Consider the following 12,824-nt stretch of genomic DNA (forward strand, 5'->3'; position numbering starts at 1 on the left):
AGTCTTGCTAAATCTTTACAAAGATTGTTGCCTTTCTGCATGTATAAAAACAGAAAGGCAACAAGTAAATCTTCACAATGTATAAAAACTGAAAACCAACAAGTAAATAACATTTCTTGATATTCTGGTGAAATACATTTAACTTTTGAAGTATTAACTCCAATTGCAGGGCTCAGCAATATAATGTCTCTGTCAATATATGGAATATATGGTGTTATCAGAGGAGCCTATATTCCTAACGTGCATATCTGAGGCATTCTCAAAGACTTTGGGTGACAAACGCTCCTGGGGGCTTTGAGTATAGGACCTTGGAGTCAGACAATTGGCTGAGAATTGATGGTCAATGTTTGTCCAGGGTGACTGACTATGGCCATCATTCTGTGTATAGTTTACTTGTGAAATAATCATTAGGGTTTGTTGTGTAGAAGCCTGCATGGCGCTGTCTAGACAGGAGCAATATTTTAGAGGATTTGATCATAAGTTAGAAAAAGCTGCAGCTTTTATTATTGGTGTTTTGTGACAAATAAATAACAACCTATTGGCCTATAACAGGACAAAGAGTATAGGACAAAGACAAAGAGTATAGTATAAAAATAACGGCATAATTCATGGTGTTTATATAGATTAAAAAAAATAAGGCAGAGTGTGGCCCAAAATGTATAGGCTATATGTCCAGTAAGATAGTGATAGATCATGATAATATAGCGGGTAGATTACATGCATAGCATATACTATCAATATGGATCCATGTAAAAGAGACTATCATCTCTCTAGTCTATGAAACTTATAGACACACCAAAGCCTATAGTTGCCTCTCAGACTGACTTGATATCAGTCTGACTTGATAAAAACAAATAAACAATTAGGCTGCACGGAAGACTTGGAAAAATTGTGTATGGTAATAATAAGGGAATAAAGGAAATAATTAAATAATACAGATCATAGACATGTATAGATAGTCTATATAGCTTGTCAAATAAATATGAACTAAAAGTAGCCATGCATGCAGTCAACTCTAAAACACATGCCCAAAGTCAATCAATCCACATGATCAAATGTCATAACAATCCGCGGACGTTTGGCCGGCGTTATACAACTTCTACGGTCATAGCCTATTCTTAAATAAGATTAACAATGCATATAACTTGTCATCGAGCCCCGCTCCAGTCAGCCGATCAAATTTCCCTATCATTTCAAAATGAGATTTTGCAGTGGAAGGATCCTCTAACGCTCCGGTTGGTTGAACGAAATTAAAAGTCAGCAAAAACGCTCGGACTGCGTATTGGAATTAAGGAAGAATAATAGTCTACTAATTTATTTAAATGAACGGAATATAAAATGTAATTCTTAAAAGAAAAGAAAAGAAAAACAGAAACCCCGAGAATGCGGTTTACATGTTTGTGGGGGAAGCGACAGCTTTGGTGCTCTGGCTATGCGAGACGGGAGACAAGAGCTCGCGCTCCGGCTCGGCTGCTCTCCCTTCGCTGGGTCCCACAGACCGACCGATAGCGCAACTTCCATTCTAATGATGTTGACATATTCACACAACATTGACGGAGGTATAGTGGTGTTTCACGGCAAGCCTTTGAGTTTCCAAACACCTTTTTATAAGTCTGAAGTCTGTCCCCTCCACCCGACCTGTTAAAACCACGCCTACGGAGCCACACAATTGGTCCGAAAGCGTCAAAGAGCCAATCAACAGAGCCCTGCTCCTCGTAACATGCAACACATCCATACAGTATGAAGCCTATGGGCACAGAAGCGCTAGGAAAATCTTAGTGCTGGGACCTTACCACCTCTCTGCCGTCAGCGGACTCCTTTCACTGCGTACGCTTTTTGACTGAAATGTGTGTGTGCATAAAAGAGAGACGTATACAGCGCGTGTGTGCGTGTGACGGTGCATGTCTGGAACAAGTAAAGGCAGAGGAATTATTCGTCGCTATCGAAATATTTCAACACGTTGCTTTCGCTGGAGGACTGAAGCCAATAAGAGGGGACGCATTTTAACAGGAATGCCGATATCGTAAACAGCGGCCAGAAAAGAAGCAACACTGCAGTCAATTAAAAAGAGACTCGACCTTCTTGGTTTAATTCCACTAATGTGCAGGAAACTGTGGAGCCTATAGAAAGGTGTCCGATGTCCGTCGATGTCTGAAGAAAATATTTCTCTCAACACTCTTGAAGATTAACGAAGAGAACTTTTTACCCCTCGTTTATCTTCGCATGTCTTTAGAAGTGAGCGAACGGCAGTCGGCTCAGAATTACCCGACAACTTGTGGAAAATACGTGGATGTTAATTTCTGACAAATTTGCGGCTGGATTTTGACCAATTTATAGACATTTAATTTCCCCTTTTATTTTATCTTTTGTTTTCTGTTTTGTTTTCTTCGACCGTGACCTGTACGCAGAGGCTATACTGTGAATTGTTATAAATCAAATAAAAACGCACGCTACCAGGAACTTGGATGAGCTTCCTGATGAGAGACCCAGTCATACAGGGATCAAGTATGGCATATCATCCGTTTTTACCTCACCGGGGTCCGGAATTTGCCATGAGCGCAATGTTGGGACATCAGCCTCCCTTCTTCCCGACCCTGGCGCTCCCTCCGAACGGCTCCCTTTCTCTCCCGGGCGCCCTGGGAAAGCCGATCATGGACCAGCTGATGGGAGCCGCTGAGACCGGCCTTCACTTCTCGGCTCTGGGGCTGGGGCTGGGGCACCAGGCTGCTCACCTTAGGCCACTGAAGACTCTGGAACCCGAAGAGGAAGTGGAGGATGACCCCAAAGTTCACCTGGAGGCCAAGGAACTTTGGGAAACCTTCCACAAGCGAGGGACTGAAATGGTGATCACAAAATCCGGAAGGTAAATAGCAGTTTAGTGCATTCCCATACCTACTATTAGGCCTATATGCGGACTGACACGCACCAGTTTAGCACTTTATGCAGGAGGCACATTCTGATTATTCATACGCTGACAGTCCTCTCTCGATCATTGATTTATTGATGGATGCTTGGAAATGGACCTATATACGGATCCTCTGACCAACATTTTGTATACAAGCCTCTGGGCTCTGCATGGTGGCTATAGTTCTTTTTTTAAACAGTCAACTGAATACAGTGCAAAGAAATATCCGGCGGATATTTGGCCCACATATAATAGGCTAGTGACTAGCCTATTATATGTTGATACACTAGCCGCTATAGTATAGGCTATATCACCCTACGAAATAAGGATAGGAATATACGAACTAAACTCTCACAATTTAGTAGGTATAATAACACCTTAGTCTGCACATTTTGTGACACAAATTAAGACATAATAGTTCCCGGAAGCCTAACTTGACTCCTAAATTATGTAAGTTTGAACCTAAACTTTAGCCCACAGAAAGTTTCAAGCCAGCATTTCACATAATATCTTCATCATGATGAATACAGTCCGAATTATGCTTAATTGTCTTTTTGTAAAAAGCCGATTTGCATCATGTATTACTCATATAACAAATTATTATTCAATCCAGTATTTTTAAGCATTAGCCTACCCGAGGGTAATGCTTTTTTGTTATAGCCAGCCATTATTACACGTCTAAACTTATATAACACACTCATAGTTTAAATAACTGAATATTTAATTATTAGGCTACTTTGTAATACATTTTAATAACCAACCATCAGTTGCTATCAGTGTGCTCAGTGCTGTGCAGCTCTGACAAGATTATTTTCGTCATCACGGCGCCATAAAAAGATGGCTGCTCCGTGTGTGTGCGTGTGTGTGTGTGTGTGTGTGTGTGTGTGTGTGTGTGTGTGTGCGCGCGCTGTGTGCGTGCCTGTGTGTACGCGCGTAATAGAAACCATTACAAAATATATATTCTTTCTTTTTTTCATCCCACAGGCGAATGTTTCCCCCTTTCAAAGTGAGATGCACTGGCTTGGACAAGAAGGCAAAATACATTCTTTTGATGGATATTGTTGCAGCAGACGACTGCAGGTACAAATTTCATAATTCACGCTGGATGGTGGCAGGGAAGGCCGACCCCGAAATGCCAAAGAGGATGTACATTCACCCGGACAGTCCAGCTACTGGTGAACAATGGATGTCAAAAGTCGTCAATTTTCACAAACTCAAGCTGACAAATAACATTTCCGACAAGCATGGATTTGTAAGTTCAGCTAATGTGTGTAATTCTTAATTCTTATTTACGCACCTTCACACGTAGCATAATAGCTCATTGAATATACATATATTTTGCTGGTATTATTTGGGGTGAAATTCGGTCTGCAATAAAATTAAGATTGTATATTGCTTATAATGCATGAATCATATTAAATTTAAAATGTAATCCATTGTAAAACTTAATTCCCCACCATGACTCAAAAGTCATGGATTTAGAATTGTCATAGCCATATGTGTTAGATTACATTTATGAAGTGTATTGCAACAACAACAATTACATAATCACCGCTATAACAACAGTGTTTTTTCTCTCCGATACAGACCATTCTAAACTCCATGCACAAATACCAGCCCCGATTTCACATCGTGAGGGCCAACGATATACTCAAACTCCCCTACAGTACATTCAGGACTTATGTTTTCCCTGAAACGGATTTCATCGCTGTGACTGCTTATCAAAATGACAAGGTGAGTGAAATTAGTTTTTTGTTTTGCTTGATTTTTTTCTTGAAATGCTTTTTCAAGATATAGTCTATAGTCTATACTCTAAGCAGAAAATAAAATGCAATCTGAGTTCCAATGCGCTGAATATGTCATGAAGCCTTGCCCTTAGCATTCCCCCTTTGCTTTCCCATTTTGTAATCATGAAATATGAATGACATAAGGATGTTTGAGCTGAAGGATATCAACCTCTTGTTCAGCCATGGCTATAGAAAATTGAAATTCCCCAGAATGTATGTCATACAGATACAGCAGGCTATGTACATGTTATTTAATCACATGGAAAGGATTTAGCAACGGCAGACTCCCTCTCAACCTCGCGCTCCCTCTCGCTATACCTCCGTGTGTACGCGTTTCTGCGCCCGTACGCGTGCGCGACAAGGGGAGAGAGAGAGAGAGAGAGAGAGAGAGGGGGGGGGGGGGGGATGGGGAACTCAATGTGCAGTGCAGCAGAGCAAAACGGGGGAGAATTTTGTTTGTAACAGCCTGGGCTGGTAACATTTTGTCCCATATGTGACATAGAGCTAATCAAAATCATCTCTCACGCTAGCTGTTTGATATCAAAGAGAGATGAAGGTTAAGTGTTACTTCTGGCCATGCCGGTGTCAGGCAAAAAAGGGAAACAAGGGAAAAAGGGGGTTATAGGAAAGGTTATAGGCTAAATGTTTTGCATGCAGGAATCTAGGCTGAGAAGTATAGCCAATGTTGCCAAATTGTGCACATACTGGATGAGAGGGAGAGGGGAGGGGCGGCAGTGGGAGAGGAAGTAAGGAGGGAATTCTGCAGAGGTTTACACACTGAAACACAGCATATCCCCCCTCTCTCTCTCACACACACACACACACACACACACACACACACACACACACACACACACACACACACACACACACACACACACACACACACACACACACACACACACACACACACACACACACACACACACACACACACACACACACACACACACACAAACAAAAGTAATTTTTGCTTTTGTTGGTCATATAATAATTCCAATTCCCATCGTTTGAAATAGAAGAAATATACCATATTGCTATGGATGTGAAAAATGAAGAATTTAAAAACCTTTATAGATGGTTACGTTTAATTGTCCATATTTAGACGCGTATATTCTTTATGATTGCAGATAACCCAGCTGAAAATTGACCATAATCCTTTTGCGAAAGGATTCCGTGACACCGGAAATGGGAGACGGGAAAAGAGGTAACATAAAACAGAACGATCATTACCTTACTGCAGCAAAAAAGGGGGAAAAAAGACACCTGTTGTCAAATTGAATAGACGAGGATAAAGTGACAGTGACAGTGGTTTTAAAAGAGCAGCATGACGTTCGCGTTAATCCGCGAAGGATGATTAGTAAAATTATTTGATTTTTGAGAGAGAGAGAGAAAAAAGAATAATAGTAATAATAATAATAATAATGGTCATAATAATAATATATAGGCTATAGTATAGGCTAGGGGGAAACATTAGCTTATGTTAGGTTATTTTCGTTGAGTAGAATTTACTAAAACATAATTGTGTACAAATGTTTCAGGATTGTGGCTAAAATGTTCTGTGAAGTCTGAAATAAAATTAATCCGCTCGAATTGGCATGAATTGAGACAATCGCTACAGTATGCCTTTGTAGCCTATAATTTACGCATTCTGTCATATTCTCATCTGTTATTGTGCAACTAAATATGCTGGCTATGTTGTAAAGTATAGGCTACAAAGTATAAGTCGCCAGTGTTCATTTATCCATTTCTTCTATAGGCCTATACTCTCGGAGTTAGTCTACTGTTGCAACAACTGTGTGCAGGGTGTCCAGTTTAAATCGAGTATATGTCTCACACTATATGCCGTCCTTAGCTTGCTCCTTGCACTTTTTTTAAACGCGAGAACAGTGTCGATCATAACCTGCGTGGCTTATGTGTATAGGAAACAGCTGGCGCTGCAGTCCATGCGCTCCTATGAAGACCATCAGAAGAAAGAGAACGGGGCTTCAGACGACTCGCCTGGCGAACAGGCTTCGTTTAAGTGCTTTGGTCAGGCCTCGTCCCCTGCGGTGTCTACCGTGGGGCCTCCTCATCTGAAAGGTACGCTGATGCGTTGCATAATCTGTGGCGTCAATCACAACTTTGAGATGTCCAATGTAATAAAATGAAATAAAGACTATCATGTTTATTGGGTATTTTCTGTGAGTGTGCACACTGAGAGTGAAATATTCATTGCATGAGTGCAGTGCTAACTGCATCTAACGTATAGTAGCTAGGCCTGTAGGCTATTGGCACACTTAACACAGTCTTGAAAGAATATGCATAATAGGCCTATCATGTTTTTCAGTATACTTCAATAAGCATCGATCTCGGTAACACGCATATAAATCGAACGCGGAAAAACTATCCTACCCTTAATCATTTTCTAATGGTTATCTAAAATGCAAATGACATGGCTTAGCTGGTAAATACAAAAAGACAATGCATGCCATTGTTGTCTTATAATGCCATAACACAATAGTGTAAATATGTTAACATTCTAATGCAATTTTGAATTTAGTGTCATATACCACTCAATTGGTCAGACGTTTGCAGATCAAGTGAAGACACTGTTCCGATTGCAAGGCTTCAAAGCAAAGCGGATTAAGAGTTCATGTTAGGCTCAAACACACTAGAGAAACACAGACTACAGATCATAAAAAATAGAATGTGCTAAAGAGCTAATCACATATCGTAATTATTGTCCCTCTCATTTTTGGTAGATTTCTGCGACAGTGATGAGGACAGTGATGACGAGAGCAAAGACGGCAACATCAAAGATGGTCCCGATTCTAGCAAGATTTCCACGACCACGGAGGACGGGAAGGATCATGAAGCGAGTCCAGCCAAGTCTCACCAGTTTGCCAGCAGTGACTCCACCAGCAGGCCTAGAACTGAGAAAAGCCAAGCGGATTCACGACAGAGCCCCATCACCCTCATCTCCAGCACCACCCGTTCTGGGGAAGACCTCAAGAGCCCCAGCAGGGACCCGCCTAAAGGAGAGGAGTCATGCCGGCCCATAAAGGACAGTTTTATGCCTTTGACTGTTCAGACTGACAGTGCGCACTTGGGCCACGGTCATTTGCATAATTTCGGATTTCCAACGGGTCTAACAGGACAGCAGTTTTTCAATCACTTAGGGGGAGCGCATCCTTTTCTCTTGCACCCCGGTCAATTCAACATGGGGGGTGCTTTCTCAAACATGGCCGCAGGCATGGGTCCCTTACTAGCAGCGGTTTCATCTGGTGGAGTTAGCGCCATGGACGCAAGCATGTCGTCACCCGGCTTGACAGGAGCTCATGGCCTGCCTTTTCATCTGCAGCAACATGTCTTGGCATCACAGGTAAAACCTGTTTTATTAGCGATAGCACCACTGTTTCCCGGAGACTTGTGTTTATATTTCGCCAATTACCTAAACTCCAATATGGGTGTAGTGTCACTTCCATCAGTTTCTTTCATTAAGGCAGATTATAATTGAGTTGTTTATGGTGTGTGCATGCAAGCATGTGTCTTGTTTAGTCAATTTAACGTAATTCAGTGAAACATTAGCCAATTGTATTTTTGACTGATTAAATTATAAACCACACTTCATTACATTTCCGTGGGCACTGCAGTTATGGATTTAAATTGTGTCAATTCTTTATAACAACAGATGGTAAGTATTTAAGACGCTATAGAAGACCACCAGGCACTGGAAACCTGGTGTTAGGGAATGGTGTTGATATGAGCTCATTAATTCTGTGTTTTGGAGGCAAAATGGCGAATGTTCTAAAACCCCTTCCTGATTTGGGGAGGGAAACAACATGGTTTAATACAGAACAGATCTGCCTTTTTCATGTAGCCTATATATATACACCCTCAACGGATGTTAGTAGGCAAATAACTGCTACAAAGTTCTGTTTCTGCATGTTGTTTATATTACCGGTATGCGGTAGGCCTATTCTAGTTTGAGATTTATTTGTTATATTTGCCTTAATTTACAATTAAAGAGCAAGTAAAGTATTTGAAGCTATGGGTCTCGTAAATAAAAACTCCCATTGGTAAGATTTGGGGGCTATAGCTAGGCCTATAGGCTATAACAGACAGTCTCCATCATTACTCAGCCCAAAAACGTTTAGTGTGCATGTTTAGGCTACTTCATAATACCGATGGTTGTGTTGTGTATCGTGTCTACGCTCATTGTGGGATACGTCGAGTGTGCAGGCTATATCATTTAACACTAAAGGGGACTCACGCTCAGTCTCGTCCCTTTTCCCACAGGGCCTTGCCATGTCGCCTTTTGGGAGTCTGTTCCCCTATCCCTATACGTACATGGCAGCAGCTGCGGCCGCCCAATCGGCTGCCCAATCGTCAGTACACCGGCATCCTTTCCTGAATGCGGTGCGCCCTCGCCTCCGGTACAGCCCCTATTCCATCCCCATGAGTGTGCCGGATAGCACGTTGCTCACCACCGCGATGCCCTCCATGGCCGGCCTGGGGGCTGATATGAAAGGGGACGGAGTTTCCACCAGCCCGGTCTCCGCTGCCCTGGACTCCACGTGCGAGGTAACCAGCCGCTCCTCCACCATTTCGTCGGGCTCGGTGTCCATGTCTCCAAAAACGTGCACGGAGAAAGACGCCGCTAACGAGCTGCAGAGTATACAGCGGCTGGTCAGTGGACTCGATTCGAATCAAGACAGGCCGCGGAGCGTGTCGCCATAGACTATTTTCTCCATACGTGCTTCACGGTGCTTGATCGTTTTTGTTTTTGTTGTCTGATGAAAATGTTGACAGCGATGAAGACACTATAACAGCTGGACGATGCCCATAGATTAATGCGGGTTTAAAAGGAAAACTCTGTTGGACTGTTGGACATTTTAGATTTTGAAATGCACTTTGGTTAAATACACACATGATTATGTATAATTCTGTATTTGTTAAATTAAACAATACTTCCTTTATTATATATTTTTTAAACTTTTTTCTGTTAGGCCTATTTGATTACCATACAAGTATTGAAACGGAAGTGTTGGATGGCATGGATGTGATGTGACTCACACAGATCTATAGGAGAAGTTGCTGCTGTGTGTCCTATCTCCTAATTTTATTAGTGGCCTACACGTGTTGCTGTCTGAAACGACTACATTTGTTTGGATAATATGCACTCTGGTTTTGCTTATTTGAATTCACTTCCGTATTCCTTATAAAGACTGCTGTATTTTGTTGTAACCTATTAATTGGTCGGAAATACTAACTTCTAAAACCTTATCTACCTTTACTCTCTAGGTAGGTCAAACGTTGCATGGGTCCTTAATTGAAAGCCAGCACAGCTCTCTCTCGACTGATGTTGTTTTAACAATCAAATTGATACGACAACCAAGGGGAAAAAAACGATTTGTTTGAAATATATTTCACTCGCTCCTCTGACCTCGGTTGATACGTTTTTCTATAGAATTAGGGTCAACGTTTTCAAACGAATTTGCTGTGATTCATTACATCGTTTAAAATCAATATTCTGGCACTTGTTCAAATGAGCCAGGAATAATAAGAACAGAGGTTATGGCATAGCCTATATACGAGTGTTGAAGACTGCCCTGGGCATGCTGAATTTAGCCTATATTCACCGGGCAAAGGGAATCTGAATTACAATTAAAAGGTATAGGCCTAGTATTGGTTTTAACTGTAAATAGTGCTATATAAAATATTTATGTAATTATTTCATATTGATATTGCGTGTAAATACGACGGAGTAGTTTGTTTTAGGGATCTGTTCTTAATTTATTGTCGATATACCTGTGTAAAGATAGTTTGTGGGCTATTATCCTTATTTTTGCCATCAACATTTTATATCCCCCCTTTACCCCGAATATCCACAGAACTAGTTATTCACACTCACGTGCCATTGTACTTTCACCTTTATCTGTTGTTTGTGTGTGAAGTGCTACTGTTCTAATGGATGAAAAATCGACAACACACTGCACCATATGGCTGGGGGGGGGGAGAAGAAAAAAAAGTTTCCTTTTTAAGAAGAGAAAAGGTGTCGTAAAAAGTGGACTATTTTTCTGATATTCAAATACATTTGCAGCCTGATAGTGAAAGTGCCGCATCTATAGATCGAAATATGAAGGTTTCTCTTGTGTTTCTTAAGTTTTCAGTGGTTGTGTTGTATTGGATTGGATTCATGTCTAGTTTACAACATCAACATCGTGTTCTTGAAAGTTTCAATAAAACGTTGAAATGCAGTCTCAAAACGTGTCTCTCGCTTTATGTCAATGTGTTGGACATAATTTGATTTATTACCCCAACATCGCATATAAAAAATAGTATGGAGTTTAGGATATTTGTACTCAACCGGGATATGTCACTCAACCGTTCAATTTGGATCAGCCTTTTTGTTTTGTTTTTCAACCCACTCTAGTCCACTCCAGTACGCACATATAGACTGCGTTCAAAGAGTTCAATTAAGATAAGTCTTGCAGAAACAGATAGCCTACTCTCAGTTCCATGCAGGCTTCCATCATACCTGGAATTCCTACCTGGACAAGGGGTCACGCAAAACTAACTTTGAGCACGTTTTTATGGGTCCACAGAGTCGCCTATGATCGTTTATTTCAGTCAACTTGAGCCCTCAAGAATGTAAAATAACTAGATTGCCCTCTCCATTGCGCCTGGAGTCATGAGTTTATCTAATATCATATCTTTATTTGTATATTGTATAGTTAATATGTAACCAGCATGGCGCTAGGGAATTGGGGTAAACACGACACCAACTATCTCAATTGTCCTGTCTTATTGCTCACCTGGCGCCTTCGATGGGCTATCTACTCGACTTTATTGCACGGAAGGCGGCGGTGCGTCTGCAATAATGCCCATCAGGAATCTCCACTTTGGCGTGCCAGACCAGACGCAACGCCCCCAAGTGGCCACAGCCGCGCTTACCACAGCGATAAGAAACCACAGGACAAGCCCCGGGTGAGAGCTTATTGCGGAGTCAAGTGATAAGGTTATATGCACAGCAAAACCCCGAGTGATAGTGTTAGTTTAACTCCGAGAGTGACGCTAAAGTCAACACTCAGGATTTTGCTATATTATGTGTGAGTTGGGAATGGATATCATCCTGTGAATTACCAAATGAGCAAACTAAGAAAAATAAATATATGCCTACCGGTATATACATTGCCTAAATTGCGCCAATTATGGCCCGAGTGGATTAATAGTGACGTAACGCTTTACCATGAGCAACATGCCTCATCATGCGTCGTCTGCGCGATAGATTCATTATTGATTGATTGATTGAATACTCCATTAACAGTGCAGTGCAGAAAAAAACACATGATAGTACAGGTCGGTCTGCTAAACGCTAAACCAAGAAAAGCTTGTTTCCATAATGACAAACAGTAGGCCTATAGGCTAATAGGCAAACATCAAACGGTTAAACATCAAAACAAAAAAATACTATATATAGGGGAGGGGGGCGCGGTAAAAGTGGAATCCGTTATCTATTTTATGGTGGCCTACATTTTACTTTTTGGTTTGATATTCGTTATAGGCCCATGCACTGTGTGACGATAAACATTTGAAAAACTAGGGCCTACTAACTTAGCCTATAGGCCTACACTTACTTAGCCAAACTTCTATACACATGCGGTTATAGCCTATAAAGTGCAGCTATATAGTACTATATACACTATGCATTATGCTATTGCTGCTACTACTGCTATAGGCTTCTCGTATAAAGCGTGCGCGGAGCACACCCCGAGTCCGACAGAGGGGGGATATAATAGCAAAATGTCTTGCCAAACATATAGTCATATATATCCACTGTAATTCAGTCACCAATTGCCCCAACATATCACCTTCAATTATCTGAGAATGAGGGTCAAAGACACGAGGAGAGTAAAACCTATTCTTTGGCTATCTCTGTTACATTCCCATTTAATATCATACAATCTCCATTACTCGTGCACCTGCCATCAGCTTTGGCGCTGCAGCTGAGCTCCCCCGAGGCCCGGTTTACACCGATAGCAAGCGCACTTTGCACTAATCCGCACACCTGTGCAGTCGCGTTTTCACACGGAGTTGTTTTTTTCTTCTTCCCCATGACACTAGAGTGCATGGGATGACTTCAGGAC

General features: G+C 41.5%; 1 protein-coding gene across 2 annotated transcripts; it reads left to right on the forward strand.

Annotated features, from left to right (window-relative positions):
* The first annotated feature begins 1,873 nt into the window (after positions 1–1,873).
* On the forward strand, positions 1,874–10,937 carry tbx3a (T-box transcription factor 3a). Of its 2 annotated transcripts, none has more exons than XM_080756032.1 (7): positions 1,874–2,863; positions 3,890–4,172; positions 4,493–4,639; positions 5,823–5,899; positions 6,617–6,774; positions 7,437–8,056; positions 8,974–10,937. In XM_080756032.1, the coding sequence occupies exons 1-7, from the start codon at positions 2,466–2,468 to the stop codon at positions 9,412–9,414; spliced, it is 2,124 nt and encodes a 707-aa protein (XP_080612158.1). In that variant the 5' UTR covers positions 1,874–2,465; the 3' UTR covers positions 9,415–10,937. The 2 variants fall into 2 exon arrangements, with proteins under 2 accessions (XP_080612158.1, XP_080612159.1); XM_080756033.1 differs by having other exon boundaries at positions 3,890–4,157.
* Positions 10,938–12,824: the final 1,887 nt, after the last annotated feature.

This window comes from Protomyctophum bolini (assembly GCF_963924005.1).
Source record: "Protomyctophum bolini genome assembly, chromosome: 22".
Classification (NCBI taxonomy): domain Eukaryota; kingdom Metazoa; phylum Chordata; class Actinopteri; order Myctophiformes; family Myctophidae; genus Protomyctophum; species Protomyctophum bolini.